The sequence below is a fragment of the Lissotriton helveticus genome, chromosome 2_2 (assembly GCF_964261635.1).
Source record: "Lissotriton helveticus chromosome 2_2, aLisHel1.1, whole genome shotgun sequence".
Classification (NCBI taxonomy): domain Eukaryota; kingdom Metazoa; phylum Chordata; class Amphibia; order Caudata; family Salamandridae; genus Lissotriton; species Lissotriton helveticus.
Window position 1 is genome coordinate 338494325 of NC_136060.1, and position 21377 is coordinate 338515701.

The 21377-nt window shown below is 45.3% G+C and overlaps 1 protein-coding gene across 1 annotated transcript in view; it reads left to right on the forward strand.

The window, feature by feature from the left end:
* Window positions 1–21102, forward strand: part of EVC (EvC ciliary complex subunit 1) — a 675738-nt gene extending 654636 nt beyond the window's left edge. Inside the window, exons 19-21 of the mRNA XM_078678487.1 lie at window positions 12810–12891; window positions 15396–15507; window positions 20837–21102. Of these exons, the coding sequence (XP_078534613.1) occupies window positions 12810–12891; window positions 15396–15507; window positions 20837–20915 (273 nt within the window). The 3' untranslated portion in view covers window positions 20916–21102. The remainder of the gene's footprint in view (window positions 1–12809; window positions 12892–15395; window positions 15508–20836) is intronic.
* Window positions 21103–21377: the final 275 nt, after the last annotated feature.

Here is a 21377-nt window from a genome sequence, read left to right on the forward strand (position 1 = left end):
GTAGATCCAATTACCGGGGTCCCAGAGGGTGGAATAATTTTCAACCCCATTTGGTATATCCGCAACAACCACAATTCGGTCCACAACCCCCTTTTCAACACCCACAAGGCCCCTTTCCCGTATGGGGGTATCAACAACAGGATTATGGCTACTTCGACCAATCGGCGCCTTTTTTAGGGGGGCGCCAGGGACAGACGAGAGGAAGAAACCGGAGGGGTACCTCCGTACACTGGAACACAGGAGAGGAAGAAACCCCACGAGTAGCCACGAGAAGCATGACAGGCGCCAAAAAGAGCCAGAAGTAAGTCTGGTGGTAAACCTCTCTGACTGTGAACTCACGGAAGCACAGAAAGCAGTACTGGAGAAAGGCTTGGGGTATGTACCCACTGCCAACATGGACAAGTTTCATCTATGCAAGGAAGTCCAGGAGTTCATGCGACATCTCAAGTTGCAAGTCTTCTTCAAAGACAAAAAGGACGAGATTGAACTTGGTGATACCAAACTTAGACCAAAATCTACATTCACACCGATGAATAACACTCTACCAATCGAACTTTTAACATTCGAGAAGTCGGTAATGAGAGAACTTGAAGACATCAACCCACGGGAAAGGAGTACCTTTCAAAACACGACCAATGCGGAAAGACTGGCACTACGGGAGTTGAGCAACAACAAACGTATAGTGATCAAACCGGCTGACAAGGGCGGCGCAACTGTCATACAGAATGCAAGCCAGTACGATGCAGAATGCATGAGACTGTTGGAAGATAAAAGAAACTACGAAATTCTTCACACAGATCCAACACAGAGGATAGCAACAAAAATTAGAACAATGGTGGAGGAAGCTGTGACACACGGCTGGATCACCAAGAAGGAGGGAGAATTCTTGTGTCAGAAGAACCCCAGGACCCCGTATCTGTACACACTCCCTAAGATACACAAGAACTTACAGAACCCCCCAGGACGACCTATCGTATCTGGTATTGGGTCGGTGTTGGAACCTCTGTCGAGGTTTGCAGATGCTTTCCTCAGACCGATTGTCCAGAAAACGTCAACATATCTCAGGGATACGAAGGATGTCTTGAACCTATTAGAAAACATCACCTTTGATCCCGACAACCAATTACTGATCAGCTGTGACGTAGAGAGTCTCTACACCAGCCTACCTCATCATGCTACCCTAGAGATTGTGGAAGACGTCCTTTTTGAGGATTTCTGGGAATACCAAACACCACGTAACGTGGTGATGGAATGTTGCTCCCTAGCCCTTAGAGAGAACTTCTTTGAGCACAAAGGTACCCTTTACCTACAGAAACACGGTTGTAGTATGGGAAGCACATTTGCTCCCAGCATAGCTGGTTTATATGTCCACCACTTAGAAGTGACCAAAATACTTCATCCGAACAACCCTTTCAGAGACAACATCAAAGTATGGAAACGATACATCGACGACATCCTGATCATCTGGGATGGAGATGAGAGGGCCTCCAAACAATTCTTGAGCTGGTTGAACTTGCAAGACAACTACTTAAAGTTCACAAGTACCACCTCGAACAGTAACTTGGTATTTTTAGATTTGAATATCTTCCCCAAGGAAGGCAGACTGAGGACGACAACTCATTTCAAGGAAACCTCGAAGAACTGTTTACTTCTGTACAACAGCTTTCACCCGAGACATCTGCGGGACAATCTCCCGTATGGTCAGTTCCTGCGCCTTCGCAGGAACTGCACAGAAATTGGAGACTTCAAACTGCAGTCTAAGGATTTGAAGAAGAAGCTGGAAGCCAGAAGGTATCCTGATAAGATCATCGACCAGGCATACAAACGGGCAAAAAACAATTGCCGGGAGAGCCTTCTGGAAGAAAAGATACAGAAAGAGGAGGAGAAGAGACCGATCTGTGTCACCACCTATAATACCTGTTCAAATCAGGTGACCAAGATTATCAACAGGAATTGGAGAATTCTGAATAGCGGTGGGTTGCAAATACCGAAACCGTTGTTCTCTCATAGAAAAGCACAGAGCATAAGGGATGCCTTAGTCCACACCAGACCAAAAGCAAACAGCAATTCTGTGCAGAAGAATCCTGACTTTGTACATGGCCATCACCCATGCGGAAACTGTAAGGTATGTTGTCTCACGAAGAAAAGCAATAAACTAACCTTTAGCGATGGGACAACCTGGGAGCAAAGGGGTTTCAGTAACTGCAATAGTACCAATGTGGTCTATCTAATCATATGCCCCTGCGGATTGGAGTATATAGGTATGACGAGCAGGGCGGTGAAAGTCAGGATAGGAGAACATAAGAGCACCATCAAATGCAAGAAGACCAGCACTAAACTCACGAATCACTACCTCGAGATGAACCATAAACCTGGCGAAATATCTTGGACTGTGGTCGAGCTAGTGAACAACGAGAGATACCTCTTGGAAAAAGAACAGAGATGGGTGTTTCGCATTCAGTCCCATAAAAAGGGACTGAACGATGACATACCCTGGGGACAGCTGTGAACCTTGGTCTTTCTAATATCAGTATCCCTACCTGATGGAATCTACATACATGAATTCTGGAACAATGCCATTCCATGGGGATAGGTGTAACCTCATCCGTTTATCCTCATGCAATGTATACATAATGAATCTATCCTTTTTGGTAATCTGAGAGCTGATTCCTGTGACCCTTGGGCCACACCAATCTAGCAGGAATTCAATAAAAAATGGGACCCGGCACGAAAAATAACCACCAGCTGAACGACCAATTTGACCCATGATAAATTAGAGTGATAACATTCTGTCTCCTGAAACTGCGATTATCCACTACATTTTATTTTTTATTTTCTGATATATATTTTTCTGACCCAGGAACACTAATTAACAAGCATCAAAAATGAGGTGTACTAAATTTAGTTTTTTCATTTTTTGTAACTTTTTCTGATTTGTTAACACCAGAGAGCAAAACATTCCACAATGAGACATAGCATTTATTAATAAGGTATAGCACGAGTATACAATTTGTATTCAGTCGCATCAAGCTAATCTGGGTTCCTCGCGCTGGCGACAGAAAGCAAGAAAAGACTATCGGCCACAAATCCTCACATTGAGCCGTTCTGCGGCGGCCATCTTGGATTTGCCCATTCTAGTGTTTTGCTTTGGGCGTTTCTCCGTTTGTCAATGAGCATGATGGAAGGCACAATATAACCCCACCGGCAGACGAGCTATTACCTATCTTCGGAGCTCGGATGGGAGGAATGCTAGGCGAATCGCTTGAGCCGGTAACGTAAGTGATAGACTCGGACCCCGAGTCTTTAATAAACGGGTCACTGGGCCATTTCACTATCAGGAAACGAACGAACCACATCTAACAGTGGGGGCGGCTACATTTATTTTTCAGTAGACCGCGCTAATCTCCCTCCTCCTGCCAGCTCATGGGGCACTGAGAGAACTACCAAAAAGTATGTATATAACGAGTGTATTTTGTGATCATCCACACTGGCATTGTTTCTAGAATAATTGTGTTAAGAAAATACGATATACTGTGTCTAGAATATTGATCTTGGAAAAATATGAAGTATTTATGTCCTCTTTGATGCTTTTGGGATCGTTTGTATGAATGTGTTGAGCCACTACTGTATGTATGATGGGTTATGAATGAACCACGTCCATTTGGATGGTTCTGGTCAATATGACGTACACTCTGTCCAATAACAAGAGGTGCATTTTGAATAATATACTCATACCTACGGTGAAGGTAATTGTACCTAGCATTATGAATTCTACCAAACTAGCTATGGTTGTGAATATCAGAGCATTTCATGACCAGCAGTAATGACATGAATATGTCTGTGCTTTCTCCCTCGTTTTTCTCCTTTTCCTTTACAGAGACCAATGGTCACCGTTTTTTGGCACTTATTCTTTGATGCCTTGCTTCACCCGGGCCAGCTCATGCCCTGAGGCACAAATATCCAGCTTATTTTTGCCGGTATATTTGTAGGACAGTAGGCCTACTTCTTTAGAACTGAGCTATTCCTAGTAGGGATCACGATTTGGTCCTGATGAGTAGGCAGCAGGGGACTGCCTATGAAACATGTCGACTTGGTAGTCAGTAATTGCTCTACCTACATCCCCTTTTTAACATTCCCAGCCAGAGACTCCAATAAAGTGTATTTGTTCTACTAGCCAGGGAATTTTTAATTTTTATTTTTTGCACTCACTAGTTAGATCCCTACACTTCACTTGTCACCAATACACCTACACATAGCTCTGTCACAATTATAGTGCTCCCGCGTAGTCCGTCTGGTCGTAGCACGCCCCGCCCCGTTATAGGGACGGGAAGACCCCTATGATGAAGCATGACACTAACGGATTTTTTTAGTGTGTGAGGGGTATTTAAAACAAGCACATGTGCTCTCATCTTTCCACCTCTAAGAGAGAGTCTATCACTTCACTCCAATTAAATTTTTGTATAAAATCCTTAAAAATATTTTGCACCTCCACACATTGATAGAATCCTTATGTTTAGATGACATATATACATTAGCCAGGAAAAGGCAATGCTCAGAGAAAATATGACAGTCCAGAGTGAAAGTGTAAAGAAAAGGAGCACAGTAGCACACCCTTATTAAATGTACTGCTATGATAAATCTCATCTCAGTGTTATTTTGCTCCTATTCTTTTTGCAGCTGTCGCTGCCATCTTCCAGGAACAAAAATTTTATGTCAGCATAGAATCAATACTCTGTCAAAGTATTGTGTATGGTGCTAAAAAGCACCTCTTGTAAGTTAGCACCCCTCATATAGTTTTTTTTACTCAGTGTTTGTGGGAGAATTTGCCTATTGTGAGCATGAGTTTTTTTCTATGGTCACTATATACATATACATTAGCTGAACTACTTATGCTGTAAAGTAACTATAACTCGCACCGCATCATGCATAGTTTTGTTTTCAATAATGAATTTCAGATTTCATATGGGATGTTATTAGTCCAGTAATTGAACATGTCATGAAGTGCTGTAATATGCAAGGGTAGAGACAGTACATGGTGAAGGCACGAGTTAGAGTTCCTTGGGGCACGAGTTATAGTTCCTTGAGATAACTATAGCTGGTGAATTTCAGTGGTTTTGGTTAAAACAGTATGTTTTAGTTGACATTTTCACTTAGCTATAACGTTACTTTAACCTACGTTTTTTTCTGTGAATTTCTAACGTTTTATTATTTTAAAGTAAAAAATTATTACAATTCCTAACTAGAAACGTCACTTTAACATTTGTTTTTTCTGTGGATTTCTATGTTTTTTGGTTTTTTATGTAAAGTGTGATGCGCATTGCTGGGCGTGGTGTGGAGTTTGGTGCAAGGCCTGGATTGCTGTAAGCCCCTGCACTTCAGAGGCCCCCAATCCCATGCAACTTACTGCTTTTGGCCTTTGGCCCTGGCCCTGCACCCAACCCCCCTGCGGGTACCTTACACCCCAAGTGCATGGCCTTCCACCGTGCATGGGGTTCGGGGTAGGGCCTGGTCTGCAGCCAGACTCTGTGCCCAAACCCCAATTTGTTTTTTAGTTTTGTGGCTCCACCAAGATGCTCAATTTGACATCCCTGGGATATCACTCTGGATCCGCGGATCTGTTGTGATTCCCCAGGGTTTTCACTCAGGGCATCGCAGTGGATCTGTGGATCTATGGAAACCCGAAAACATTATTTTTAAGGATAACCTGCCCCCTTAGGCATGCTGTGGGCAGCCCCTGTGGCCAAAACCATATATTTTCCTCTAAATTTTTCATTTAAATCTTAATCGTGCCAGAATTGGTAGGTTTGGATGGAAATAAATGTACATTTTTCATCTTAAATTATAAGTTTCTCCCTGCACCGCACTCTCATGGGCAGGGAAACGTAAGAATTGCTCTGCAGCAAAAGAGAGCTAGTTCCGCAGAGTGAGAGCTATGCCGTCTTGTGCTGCACCTGAGATGAGATATGTGCAGGCAGGAGATCCGGCGGGGCTTTGGGTGCCTTGGATCTCCTCTCGCACCTCCCAATGAGAGCAATACTGTGATCTGCCTTGGGTGGGCACCAGGGCACCATACTTTTATATAAAAAAGAGAACATTGCCAGCTCCTGCATGGCCCATGGGGCTGCTTGAAGGGAGCTGGCAGGGCCAATGGGTCCCTTGGGCACCCCCCACTGCCCCAGTAAAAACTAAAGATGAAAGTGTCTCAGGTGGGCATCTTGAGACCTAAACAATATATGAAAATAAAACATATTAATAAATTGATAAAAGGAGGAGCTTGGCGGGCATCCGAGATGGCCGCGTGAGCACAGCGCTCCCCGGACCCCCGCCACTCCCGGCATAATATCCTGAACAAATCCTGATTTTCCACGAGGATTTGTATAGAGGACGTTGGGCTGATCTACCTGGTCCTTTCAGAAATTTATTTTGACACCGGGTGCTGGAGTTACGGTGTTTCGAACTTTTGGGCTCCGCCCTTGAGGTGCGCCCGGGACTGGGTGAGGTTCAGTGGCCGTCTTGGAGTTGAACAACAACGGCAGGGGGATTGGACTTGTGGGTCCTCCTCTTAAGTTTCGGTTTTGATTGTGCCTCAGACTGAGACATCGGCTAGAGAGTCGGGCCAGAGCTGGGTCCAGGGCACGAGTCGGCTGTCGGGCCTTTGGCTGGACTATTCTCCTATTTGGCTGTCCCTGTCCTAGCGGGACCCTTGTGGCGGTCCTTCGATCCTGAGGCCTCCCTTTCTGGTGCCCGGTCCGTTGACCCTGGTGAATCTCCTTGTGACGCATCTCCAAAATGGCGGGCAGAGGGGACCGGGAGACACGGAAGACGAAGACACCTCTGCGCGGGGGTCCGGTCCAATCTAACGTCATAGACCGTTATACCCACTCTAAGGGGTCCCCCGGAGCTGCCCTGCCCGGTCCTAGCGCGTCTGACCACATCGTGGATGCGTCGACGGAGCCTTCCTTGCAGGACATCATGGGCGCCATTTCTGGCATGAGGGAGTCGATAGGCCAACAATATGAGACCTTGGCCCACAAAATTGACACCGTGGCCATTGATGTGAACTTAATTCGAGCCGATCTATCAAAAACCAATGAAAAGGTGAAATCGTTGGACATCAAATCCTCCAGCCTCACGGCAGACGTCTCTGAGATACAGACGGAGATTGGCAATCTCCGTAGGGTGAACGATTTCATGACCCGGCGCTTGGAAGACTTTGAGAACAGGGCACGTCGCTGTAATGTTCGCGTGGTTGGTGTTCCGGAGAATCCAGAGCCCCACTCGGTTGATCTCCTGGTTGAAGACCTGATCCAAAACCACCTCTCTCCATCTGGACTGAGTAAATTTTTCACAGTGGAGCGTGCACATCGTGTTCCGGGGGGCCAGGGTAAGCCAGGTGCCCCGCCGAGACCTATTGTTGCAAAACTTTTCCACTATAGGGATCGGGACGCTATCCTGCAAGCATCACGTGTGAAGGGCCCGGTGGCCTTTGAGAATGCCACGGTGAACTTTTATCCGGACTTTTCCCAACAGGTCCAGAAGCAGCGAATGGGATTTCGTGGTGCCAAGAAGCGTCTTAGGGACCTGGGGATGCGCTACGCTATGCTTTTTCCGACCAGGCTGCGGGTTGAGTACAATGACCGAACTTTTTTCTTTGATCGGCCGGATGCTGTGAATGACTGGCTGGACTCCTTGCCTGACCGACCTCCTGAGACTGAGTCCGACGCCCACCCGGGCGGTGCTGAAGGTGGTGTAGAGAGCTGAACATTTCGACTTCGCCTGGTGCCTTGTCTTGAATAACTTTTTCCAGGAGTGTATGCCTACGTTCCTCTACTACTGATGGGATTTGATGTATGTTCTTTCTCGTTATTGGTCTTGATCGGGGTGGCGGGTGGGACGGAGCCTTTCCTCCTCCGGGGTCTTTGTGTAGAATGGGGGTTCTTGGGCGACAGGCACACTGCAGGTTGGGGTGGCTTTTTAGCTTATTGCAGGGGTGCAGGGTGGGGGGTGTTCTTTTGTTAGTTGGGGGGTGGGCGGTTGGGAAGTTCGTTGTTTGTGTGTTCTGTTTTCAAGGCGACTCTATCCTGTATTTGATGATGTTTCTTGTGTCATGCTCATTGGTGGGGGGTTTTGGCGTTGTTGGGTGGGATGGGGGGTAGCGGGTTGAGATTTGTTTCGTGGAACGTTAACGGTCTGGGGGACCGTATCAAACGTAGTGTGGTGTTGAAATGCATACGACGTTTATCTCCAGATATTGTTTTCCTGCAGGAGACTCATTTGCTGGGCAATGTCTGTCATGCGATGAATAGGTGGGGCTATCGCCTCGTAGCACATTCGGGGTTCACCTCGGGTTCTAGGGGTGTGGGTATCCTTGTTCGGGCTTCCCTCCCCCTAGCTATTGATGATGTGATTCTGGATGATCGGGGGTGATATGCTGTCCTTGTGGGTCGCTATGAGGGTAGTACCCTCTCCTTATTTACGGTTTACGTGCCTCCCGGCCTGCAGACTTCTACCTTTTCCGATTTGGGCCGTGTGTTGTTGGACCTCCCTATTAGTACTCTATTTATGGCTGGTGATTTTAATTCGGTGTTCTCCGGTCTACACGATCGCCACCCCCCTAGAGATACTCCTGCGGCCCAACAGTGGTTGGGTGGGTTTTTGGATACATTTGGCTTGGTGGATTGCTGGAGGCTTTTGCATCCTACTCGGCTTCAATACACCTTTCACTCTGGGGCCCATGGGAGTCTGTCTAGACTGGATTATTTCCTGATGCCTGCGGCTCAGTCGCCAGCGGTGCGTGAGATTGTACACCTACCCCGGGGCATTTCTGACCACTCTCCACTCTGGCTCCGTTTTGAGGTTGGTGTGGAGGCGGTGGGTCGGGTGGCTCCTATCAACCCGTGGTACCTTACCTCCCCCGAGACCCGCAGCCTTTTGCTTCAGTCTTTGGACGCATATTTTCTGGATAACGAGGGGTCGGTTTCCTCTGCGGTGTCCCTGTGGGAGGCTTTTAAGACGGTGATTCGTGGGCAGGCCCTCTCCCTTATTGTGGAAACTAAGAAGGCGAGGAATCGGGAGGTGGTGGACCTTGAGGGGGAGGTTTCTGCATTGGAGGCTGCTTTGGAATCGGGGGTCACGTCTGCGAAACTCCACGCCCTGGGTCTGAAACAATTTGCCTATAAATCTATGGTCACGGATGCTGCTAAATTGATGTTTCGGGAGCAACACGGTCGTTTGTATGATGTGGGGGACAAAGCGGGTAAATTGCTGGCATGGTTGGATAAGAAGGAGAGGGCTAATCGTGTGGTGCCCGTGATTCAGTCATCGAGTGGAGAGAGTGTGACGGACCCGATCGGAATTGTTGACTGTTTTGCTGAGTATTTTCGCGTGGTTTATACCCCTGTGTCTGTAAGAGATGTGGCTGACTCTCGCCTTCTGTTGCGTGATATAGCTCTGCCCTGTGTTTCCGATTTGGATCGTGTAGCGTTGGATTCCCCCTTTACTGTTGATGAGATAGCTACTGCCATCCGTTCACTCCGTTCGGGCAAAGCATTGGGCCCGAACGGGTTGCCAATTGAACTGTACAAGCTACGTCCCGACAGGGTGGCGCCATATCTTCGCGCCATGTTTCTGGAATCCCGGGAACGGGGTATTCTCCCATATGATCAGCGTCTGGCCACGATAGTTGTCATCCCCAAGGATGGTAAACCGCGGGACCTTTGTTCATCCTATAGACCCATATCCCTGCTGAATGTTGAGCCCAAGGTATTGGCAAAACTCCTGGCGACCCGCCTTCTGACAGTCATTAGTGACTTGGTCCATCCAGATCAATCCGGATTCATCCCGCATCGCAACACGGCTCTTAACCTACGTCGTCTCCACGGTGCGATTGCGAGGGCGGGGCTTCTGACGGAGCCGGCCATTTTGGCGTCGTTGGATGCCTCGATGGCTTTTGACACTGTGGAATGGCCTTATCTTTGGGCGGCTCTTGAGAAATTTGGTTTCGGGCCTGAGTTTATTGGTTGGGTCAAGTTATTGTATACTGAACCCCTAGCACAAGTAGTGGTAAACGGTAGAGTTTCGACCCCTTTCACCCTTGGCAGGGGAACCCGTCAAGGTTGCCCCTTGTCTCCGTTGCTTTTTGCACTTTCCTTGGAACCGTTAGCTGCATGGCTTCGGTGGGAGCCTTCGCTTAAAGGGATTCGCTGGTCACCGGACTTTGAGGACCGCGTCTCGCTTTACGCGGACGACATTCTTTTATATCTCACCTCCCCGCGTAAATCTCTGACTGTTTTATTTGATGTTCTTACTTCATTTGGAGCCAACTCAGGCCTCGTTATTAACTGGGCCAAGTCTTGCGTGTATGTTCTTTTGGGTGTTTTACCCCCATTGCCGAGCAGACTTCCTATACAGGTGGTCCAGTCTGGCTTCAAATATTTAGGGATCTTCATTACGTTGGACTCCTCGCTCCGATTTGAGCGTAATCTCCTCCCCCCGTTGCTTAGATTGCGACTGGACGTGGCCCGTTGGCGTAAGCTCCCTTTGTCTCCTCTGGGCAGGGCGGCTCTGTTTAAAATGATGTCCTTGCCGCGGTTCCTCTATGCACTCCAGAATTCCTATGACGACATTCCCAAGACCTACTTCCGAGAGATCGAGAGTCTTCAAAGGCAATTGATTTGGGACGGGCGTCCACGTATTGCCCTCGCGAAACTCACCATCCCTTGGTACGACGGGGGCATGGCGCTCCCCGACATCAAGAGATATTATTGGGCTTCCCAGTTGTCTGCTATTAATCACGTGATGTTTTCACCGGGTCGAAATCCTGCATTTGAGATGGATAAACTCCAGCTGCCGGGTGGGGACTTTAATAGAGCGCTTTATTCTCGATCTGCGGGCGCCATCTTGTGGGTCCGTCCAGGATTGCAGTCACTGTGTGGCGAGCCGCGAATGTGAGTTTGGGATGGGAGGGTCGAATGACGTTGGCGACGCCGCTTTATGCCTCTGAACGTTTGGGGTGCCTCTGGTCTACTAAGGGTTTCGACCGCTGGGATACGATTGGGATATGTAAGGTGGGTGATGTCTGTTCGAAAGGTAGTGTGAAGTCGTTCCGGGCCCTCCAGGCGGAATATGGTTTGAATGGTAGAGAATTTTTTCGTTATCTGCAGGTCCGACACGCCCTCGCCTCAGTCCTGACTCCTGATGAGACCCTGCCCGAGTCATCCCCCCTCGAAGATCGTGTCCTTGATGGCCACCTGCCTGATAGCACTATTTCCCTGATCTATAAGAAGCTGATTAATAATCGGGCGGACTTATTGGTCCGACTTCGGGAGGTTTGGGTCGGCGATGGGTTGGAACTGGACGACGAGGATTGGCAATCGGCACTCTCTTCTCCGAAAGAAGTAGCCATCCCTGCCCGTCTCCGTTTGGTTCAACTTAAAATCCTTCATCGAGTGTATGTCACTGGTCCGCGTCTGGTGATAATGGGCTTTTCCCCGGATGGGTTATGCAGGCGTGGTTGTGGGTCGAGCGCTACTTTTTTACATATTCTTTGGGAGTGCCCAGTAGTGGCGGCCTACTGGACTGCTGTGCTTGAGGTGATGACTGCTGTGACTGGTGTTGCCCTGCGGCCGGAGACACGACGGTGTCTGTTGAATGTGTGGGAACCCACTGACTATTCGGTAGCCCAGACCAGATGGGCTACCTTGGGTTACATGATTGCAAAACGGGATATTGCGCAACTCTGGGGTGCATCCAGGCCCCCTGAGGTCTCGAAATGGGAGGACAACATGGACTGGTCCATGTTTCGTGAGAAAACTGTATATGTGGCATGGGGCAGACCCGGGGCGTGGACGAAGATTTGGGGCCAGTGGAATGAATATCGTGGGGATATCTGTACCCCTCCCCTTGTTGGCACTGCTGATGTTACTCTGTCTTCCTAGGCGAGCGTTCCCGGAACCTTTTCATACTGTCTTGTACATTTCCGGTTCTCCCCGCTGCTCCCCCCCCCCAACCTTATTAGAGTCTCAGGGCTCTTGTTATGTTCTCCTGATTGCTGACCATCCCCTCCGCTCTTTGGGCTGACCTTGATTATTATGCATTCGCCTTTTTTAGTGTTTGGTGAGTTCTATGGCTACCCTTGGTAGCTGAATTCTTTTTTATAAAAAAGACTTAGACATGTCAATGCTTTTTAAAAATAAATCTTTATTACATTTTATGACAATAACTTTAATTTAACATTGCATTGAATTAATGAATTATGCATTACATTATAATTATTGGTCATTTGTTGACAAAGACAATACATGTGCTTTTTATATGTTGATATCCTAACCCTTTCATAAAGCCAAGAGGCCCACCTTTTATATTTTGATGTTCTGACCCTTTGACAAAATCAGGAGGTCTGCCTTATTTAAAATGACGCCAAGATCCTTCACTCAACCGACCGCTGTTAATTGCTTGTGTGCAGCGGGGGGAGTTGGGTGCTGGACCTGGCCAGCAGCCAACTCCATGGCCATACATGGCCTGACCACCAGGGGATGGACAAAGATCCTGTCTGCTGGACAGGCCCTGTGGCCAACCGCAAGCCGAGCACGGCTGAAGGCACGATTTATAATGCCTTTACAGTTACTTGAGATACCTGTAGCTTTGAGTGGTTTTGTTCGGTTAAAATAGTATGTTCTAACTGACATTTGTATGTCTGCATGGAGTATCTCTATAACATGCTGTACAGGTTTTCATGCATCCCTGTCACAGAGGAGGAGAAAATATATTATTGCTTTTTACAAACACTTTACCCTTATTTTTCAATCTAGGAAGCTGAGCAGAAGTTCATTGCTGATCTGGGTGTTATGGCAAAGGTACGCTTCACTGAAGGCAAGCAGTCTATCAACCAAGGCAAGTATTCATGATCATAATGCGATTTAAAAATCATTATGTTGATATACTTAATAATGTGTTCGCGATTAACTCTTAGGCCAGCAGTGACTCCACACAGGAAAATAGCATAATATGTTATAAGCCCAATGTCAATAATTTTTGCAAACTTCAAACCCAGGCAATGCCACCTGCTGTGTTAACCCTGAATCTGCTTTATGCCCATATTGTTCCTAAACACAGGAGTGAGGTAAAGAGCTGCTTCTCTGCAAAGACAGTTTCGCTCTCTAATATTTCTGGTTTTACTGACCTGACGGGAGCCCTCACGCTTCAATTTCAGTCAGTCTTATCTTGAAAACAGACAATACTTCCAGGAGTAAGCATGCTTACCCAGGTCACCGATTCACAAGGTTCTCTCCATGAGTGACCATGGTGTACTCCTGCAAAGTTATGAATGAGTAAGCCATTCTTGAACCTGCAGTAATGCGTAACTTTTCGCAGAAAACGTTCTCTGAATCAGGCCTGGAAGATTAAGAGTAATTTATTCTTAAGACAGTATAACTATAGACAGAAGATATTTGTGACTGAGTGTAACATGAGCATTTGGGTGTGTAATAGATTTTCTCATGCATGTATTTAAATACTTTGGCCCTCATTATGATAGCGCGTGGACCGCCACTGACAGGCAGTCGGCGGCAGTCTGCCCGCCATCAAGGACATTAGTCTGACCGCTGCACTACAATGCAACCGGTCGGACCGCCAACACACTCTCTTTAACTTAAATTGTTCAGTATCTATGCACAAGGAGACCTCTTTAAACCATTCATGTCACAAACAGCAACATTTTAGGATTCTTGTTAATTCGAGTTAGCACACTCTGGTTAATTGCTAATCATACACAGCCAATCAAAAGGTCTATATTTGGCTGCTATTCAAGTGCAGTAGAAGTGTGAAACAGGGACATGAAGCACCCATGCTTTAGGTGATTGGTTTTGGGTGCTGGATGCTTTGTCTTTTCACCGACGCTGCTGGGTGTTTACAACACTTCATTGTACTTTCCTTTCAGTTTTTACTTTCTTCTTTGCCTGAGTCTAAACATTGTGTGTGATCAATTACGCAGTGGTAACACCTTCAATGTAGGGCAGTAACACTTAATTAGAACATTGAGATCTCTTTTGAAAGTTGTTGGCAGAGGGAATAATGGCTTCTATCAACCATCTTCTTCCCATTCCAAAGTCATTCTGATTCTCCCTGTTTAATTGAAAATAATCCATCTTCAGTTGGTGGAATATTCCAATAACTTTATAGACCCTATGAAAAGGGTTATGCTAGTCATAGAAGTCGTTCTTCATCTGCTCTTGTCTGCGGCTGGGGTCGCTAACTGGAGGAGACCCTCAGGAGTGGGCCCTAACGCTCTACTATAGATGGCCAAATCCAGGCACCCCACAGCGATATCGTTCTGCTTGCCTTAACTTAGGGCCAAATGTGCAAAAATGTTTTGTGGTTGTAAAACCTATGATTCGCAAAATCACAGGCTTGGCAATCACAAAATGGCAATTTGCAATGCAATGAAGATACTTTGCTAGTTGGAAATCACTCTACAACTGTTTTTTTGGGGGGAAGGGGGAGTGAAATGGACTTCCTTCTGAAATGGGCATCCGTCTCGTTCCCACTTTCATCGCCATGTATCAGTGGTCGCCAACCATTGATCACAAACTATCTCATTAAAGGTGTTGGTAGACATTTGAAAGGTGTATGTTGACCCCCAAAGTACAACAGTTTGTTTCTCAGTATCATTCACAGATTGCCAGCTGTTGTTTAGTTGCAACCTCTATCCCTTTAAGGGGGCATGGACATCAAAAAAGCGATAATTCTCATAACCAGAATGCAGGGATAGGGTTCTGCTGTCCCTTGAAGGTTTGCTGCATTCATAGGGATTCACAAACAGAATCCTGCCTCACTGATATTAATGTAGAAGGATACTTTTGATCCTACAAATTGCCAATTTGCACTGCAAAAGATTTCTAGGCTCTCACAGCGCATATGAAAGCCATTTCATACAGCAGTCAATGTGAAAAAACACTGCTTTGTGGCACGATCTTTCACATTGGGACCCTGATTTCTTTTTCTTTTTATGAAATAAGCCGCCTACTGAGAGATGACTAACATCCACTATTGTATATGCATTTTCTATTGTAAAAGGTGACATTTAAACTCACCTATTACAATTTGATGATCAAATTTCCGAAGTCTGCATTGTGCTTCTGCGCTGCTTTGTTAAAGTAATAATTGTTTCTGTTCTGTTCTAATAGCTTTCCCTGTTACTTTCAAAGAGCGGGCGCATCGCTCTATGCAATTTGTTTTCCCTCTGCATATCAATCCTACTTTCCTTTTAACAGCATTCCATTTAGACATGATAATTGAGTTTTGTAAGACCATTGATCACATTTGTCAACTGCTGTTAGCCTATTAGATCGTTCAGTGTCAACACAGTGAATTAAAACTACATTAATATGTTCTTGCAGATAAAAATATGGAAAGAAAAAGTAAGAACTTCCAACGAAGTGAAGAAAAAGGGCCTGGAGAATTAAATGCAAGCAACCTTCGACCCCACCAGCAGACACCTCAGTTATTCAGGTAGTACATGAAAGAACCGTGCAGAGTGTGTCATTTATAATGATAGCACCAGCAGTCCTTTTAGGACTCTGTAAAGCAAAGTCTGAATGCTAAACACTTTATGCATCTTGAAAGACCCTGCAGTTTTTGCACTGATAAGTCAAGGTTTCCCTAGATTGATCCATTAAATATTTACAAATCTAATCATGCAATGACATTCATTTGAAATGTCTAAATCCGTTCATGGAAATCAGTATCAATATTGGTCCTCCCTGAACTGGCAGAGAGGATGGGGCTGTTCCTATTGGAGCAGGACCTGGGCTGCTTTTCATTAAAGTTGTCGGTATCTGAAGTGGAATAGCGGGTGGAAAACGATGAGCTGGTATCCGGTCCGCAGTGATTACCAGTGCTGACCCTTATGCATGCACTCCGTCCATCACCTTATTGTATTCCCCAATATATTGACGTTCGCCTGTGAAGTTCATAGCAGTCTGCATTCTGGAACTCTGCATTACCCTGGCTTGTAACATCTGAGCTGAATCTCACTCCCTTCAGAGCTACTACAACCTACCAATCTTCAGAAAAAAGGACACTTATGCAACTTTATCAGGGAACGCATCTTTAGTGTGAAACTACATCGCCACCCACATTGATAACTAATCCTTCCACTGGAACCTTCAAATAATGAGCTGAAATGCATTGTATTTCAATGGGATTACCACCTTTAATTACCTCATTTTATTTGAAGCCTGTTGACCAGCTCCTAGTCCCAAATCTCTGAAACCGTATTCGGAATTGTACTTTTAATGTATTTAGATCAGACCAAATTTCCTTTATAACGTTGCTAAATTTCAATATGTTGACTGTGCATTTTTACATTTTGTGTAATTTATACCTTTGTAGCTCTACAACATCTCTGATACTCCTTTCCATCTGGTCCGCACCATATAAAATCACAAACAATATTATACTTCATAACGTTAGGAGAGCAACCAAGAAAATATAAGAGTGATATGTAAGGAAGGAAAATATATAAAATCACAAAGGGCCCTCTGACCGAGAAGGATCTACCAAAGAATTGGTGGAAGATCCTTCTCGGTCAGAGGGCCCATCCTGTGGAACACACTTCCCCTACACATCAGGAAAGAAGAAAACTACGCAAGTTTCCGAAAGAATGTAAAAACTTGGCTCTTCCAGAAACAACTGTGCTAAAATCATGCTCATCATATACCTTTGTTCATCCATATGTCAAAGGCGCCGGGAAACCCTTTTTGGGTAGCTGTGCGCCATACAAATTTAAAAAAAATAATAATAAATAAATCTCCAGTCACTTTTCCCTCACTCTCAGAATTCCCCTTCCTGACATTCCTAGCCATTACATGGCGAACTAACACTTTTCCTTCCTTACATATCACTCTTATATTTTCTCGGTTGCTCTCCTAACGTTATGAAGTGATTGTACATGCTCATCAATGCCTTTGTACTGCCTACCTGGCCTATCGAATTAATTATATGCCTTTCTCGACTGACCTTATGCTGTGAACAAAGGCTGTGAAATCATTTCTCATAGGAACAAAGATAGACCCATTGGAGTTGGCCTGACCATGAAGAGTGACTGACTTTGCAATGGGTAGTTGTAGGAGAGTGTTCTGTATAGGATATAGGAAGTAATCAGCAGTTGCCACACCAGACAAAATTCTTGACTCTCTTGGTAACAACGCATGGCTTTAGTTCGAAGCATTGCACATGTCGTGCACAGATCACTGCATCATGAGATAAAGCGTTGCATTGTTATTGGCATTTCACTTCTGGGATCAGCACTGCCCTGGCACTGGTAATGTCATATATACAACAAACACTGTGCCTGCTGCCAAGGGTGCCTGTCTTTCCATGGATGGGTGTAGGTGATGTATTCACAGTAGGATATCTAAATATACCAGCTTTTCCCAGCTATGAGTTATGTTATGTTATGTTATTTTTGTGACTTTTATAGCGCACGGCTACTCAATGAGTGTCCCAAAAGAATTTAAAATCTAAGAAGCAAACAGCCAAGTTTTTAGGCCCTTTCTAAAGGATAGCAAATTGGAGTTGCTTCGTAACGCGAGGGGCAGAGAGTTCCAAAGCTGGGGAGCCCGAAGCATAAAAGAACGACCTCCCAGTCGGGCCCTCCTCACACGGGGAACAATGGCAAGAAGCTGCGATTCTGATCTCAAGGATCGCGACGGACAGTATTGTTTAAACCTCCTCTGCAGGTATTTAGCCCCGGTGGAATAAAAGGCCTTATGGGCAAGAGTCAAGGTTTTAAAAACTATCCGCTGTCGGATAGGCAGCCAATGAAGTGCCTGTAACAGGCCAGAAACATGCGCTCGCCTGTGCAGACCAAAAATAGCGCGGGCCGCATTTTGGACCACCTGCATCCGCTGCAGGAGGTATTCGGGCAGGCCAAGATATAAGATGTTAGCATAGTCCAAACTTGCACCGATCAAGGCCTGCACCGTAATCCTCCTGTGATCCTCTGAAAGCAGCGGAAAGAACTTCCGCAGCATGCGGAGAAGTCCAAAGCATGTGCCTGTAAGGGTGAGGATCTGAGATCTGAGGGTCAGGCCGTTGTCAATTTTGACCCCCAGATTCTTCGCCACCTGCGAAGACTGGCTCGGAGGAGACATGTCCGTCGGCCACCACATCTGCCAGTCCGGGTCGGATTGACAGCCGAAGAAGAGTACCTCCGACTTATCTGAGTTGCACTTGAGGCTGTTCAGTTGGAGCCATTTAAAAACAGCCCCAAGGCACTCACGGATTCTCTTGAGAGACAACAGTTTCTAGACAGGGGTAGGTGACATGTTTCGGCTAAGCATGAGGGAGGTGCTCCTTTATTTTCAGTCTTCCAGTTCACACATCCTCTCCGCCCTTGTGTATGGTGATAGGGTGTATGCCTGAGCACCAGTATCTAGGAATGCTGCTTCCGCCATGCTTAGTAATGAGGTCCCAGGGATACCAGCAATCATATCCGCTATTCATATTTAACCCCTTCTGCGCTGATGACAAAGCCAGCTCGTCATGGGCTTTACCTGCGCTACGCGGATGACGAGCTGGCTTTGTCATAAACAGCGCGATTTTCAAATTTCAGCGCACAGCGGGAAAACGCGGTAGCGCGGTAGAGGTTAAACCTACTTGACCCTCTGTTACTAGTTGTCTCTAACCAAAATTAGCAATCACGAAAGTTCACAACTTTCATCCCTCTGCACCACACAATCTCAACAGGGAAGAGGATGTGGCCTAACGGCTAGAGTGGTCGACCTCAGCACTGGGGAACTGGATTGAGTCTCGGCAAGGACGCTCAATATCCCATGATTCTGGGCAAATCACGTAATCTCCCTGTGCCTAACAAAAATGAATGTGTCTGTAATGAAACTGTTGCTCATGTAAAGCGTTCTGTTATCTTCTGGTCTAGTTTGCAATAAATAAACTAAAAGAAAAAAATTCCAGCCATCCAACCAAGCCTATTATACTGGTTTGGGCATCTGAATCAAAACATTGAAGTAGTACACGTATTAGATCTCTAACCACTATTTTTCCGTATTCTGTTGCTAGTAATATTTACAGCTGACACTACAGCTTGACCACATGCCTAAAAGCACACCTCTTGAATCTAGCTTCTTTTTCCCCTACATTTTCTCCCTTTTCCTTTTATCACTTACATGGAGATGACACGCAAATATTTGTCTCATTCTTCTCATCCTATCTTCTCCATACAAATATCCCTTACTTTCCCACTGCTAAATGACACTGGATGGCTCTCTGATTCTTGTTGCTGATCATTTCTAGGACCAGCTCTACTTTCCAGGCTCAAGAGTCCCTCCCCTTTTTCTCCTCGTTTCTTTTAGAAACATCATCACCCTTCCATCAAGCCAAGAACTTAGGAGTTCAGACTGTCTTTTTAGTATTTCTTCACTGTTCGTTCTCTTTACCCCATTTCTATAACAACTTTTAACCTGTTGCAATTATGTTCCTCCCATTGAATATGCCCAGATTTAGTTGCTTTTTGATCACCCCGTTTTGGAGCTTTATGGTGGGTGAGTTTCATAACCTGAGTTTCACGCGCAGTAATTTCATGGCAAATTGGACTACACATGTTTACTGCCAGTGTCCGCCTTTTAAGCTAAGGCCATCGCAACCCAGCTAGGGTAAGGAGCACTGGGCTCATGACACATGCACATGTGTGAACACGCGTGTGTGCACTTATTAATGCTGCATGTGAGAGACTACAGTGGTGCATAGCCTTAGAGCTGCACATATGTAACCTGCCTATGGCAGTTCTAAACTGCAAATTAGACCTGTCAATATAGCCATTTTGACAGGCCTAAACCTTCCTTTTGAATATTAATAAATCACCCATACGTAGGCCTTAGTGCCCATAAAGACAGGGTTCAGATATTTTAAAGCAGGGCATGTAAAAAAATAATGTTGATTATGCTCTTAAAGCAAAATATCCTCCTAAAATGATTTTCACCTAAACAAGGCTGACTCCTGCCATAGGACATCATAGGGCTACGCTGTTACATTTATTAAATGCCAATTTTGGATTCGTAGCAGCTAGAAAATACTTCTTACACTCTTTTGAATTGTAAATGAAATTCCTCTTTAACGGTGAGGTTTGATATTAAATTAATGGGTTCAGACATGCCCTGTAAATCCAGAGGTTGTGTCTGTCTCATGATGCATAATGTAGAGCTGAATTTGAATATTTTATTATGTCATTAATATTCTAGAGTACGTCCAAAGCAATTACAAGTTCCTAGCTTTTAATACCTAACAGGTGTATATTTACTGTGAGGGTTGCAACAGATTAAACTAATTCTCTTTCTACTTGATGTATAGGTTCAGATCGTGATATCGTGGAAAACCTGGAAAAATGGTGCACATGTTAGTGGTTCTATTATTTCTATGGTGCCAGACACATAATAGAACTGCCATGTTCTTCACTACAAAAGATAGTCCTTGTGCTATGTTTTCACTTGAAGCTGGGCTCTGGAGGATACTACCCTACACTCACAATAAACTACATCTAAAATATTATCTAGTTGGCCCTTCTGAGAAGCCCACAAATATTTGCAGGTCACCCGACTTTTGAGGTGATTAGCCATGGCTACTCACTGTAAATATTTTAATATCATTTGGTTTTTCTGTCTGGTTTGCATGTGCATAACCAAGTCTGTCAAATACTAGATGGGCTGACTTGGCCAATCGGAATGTGGGATGTTCAAGCCTGCTTTCCTAGTATTCATCAGTTGTGTTTGCAATCTTTCGTGTACCTGTTGGTAACATGTTGCTTTTTGTTTTCCTGCACTAGGAATGAAGAACAGAGTTTGCATGAAACTGAACAAGCAAAAAAGCCAACTAAACTGTTCAAGAAAAGAGACAGCTTTTAATAATCAGCATTTTATTTTGCGATGATCTCCATATCTGCATAATTTAGCAACAATCTGCATATGTGCAGTTACCTTGAGGCACAATGCGGGGGGCCTTATATTCTGTTCAAAGGATATTACATTGTGAAGCAGAACAATGAAAAAGTAATTTAATTAGACTTAGAAGTCACATCAATCTAATATGGGGTATTTGAGTTTGTTTATTGTGCACTTTATTTTAGAGTGAAATATATGCACTATACGATATGAAAGAATAACATAATCAACGAATCATTGTTGATGTAGGGTGGTGGTGGCAGCTTACGGTTTACAACTTTGTGAAGTTATTTAAGTGTTACAGTCTTGTGGTATTGATTGAGAGGTATCCGGTGCAGTTCAACACACGTGCTTCCAACTGCACCACCCTTGCTCATGTTTCCTATTCTATGGAGTTTGCATTGATATGTGCTCACCTCTGGACAA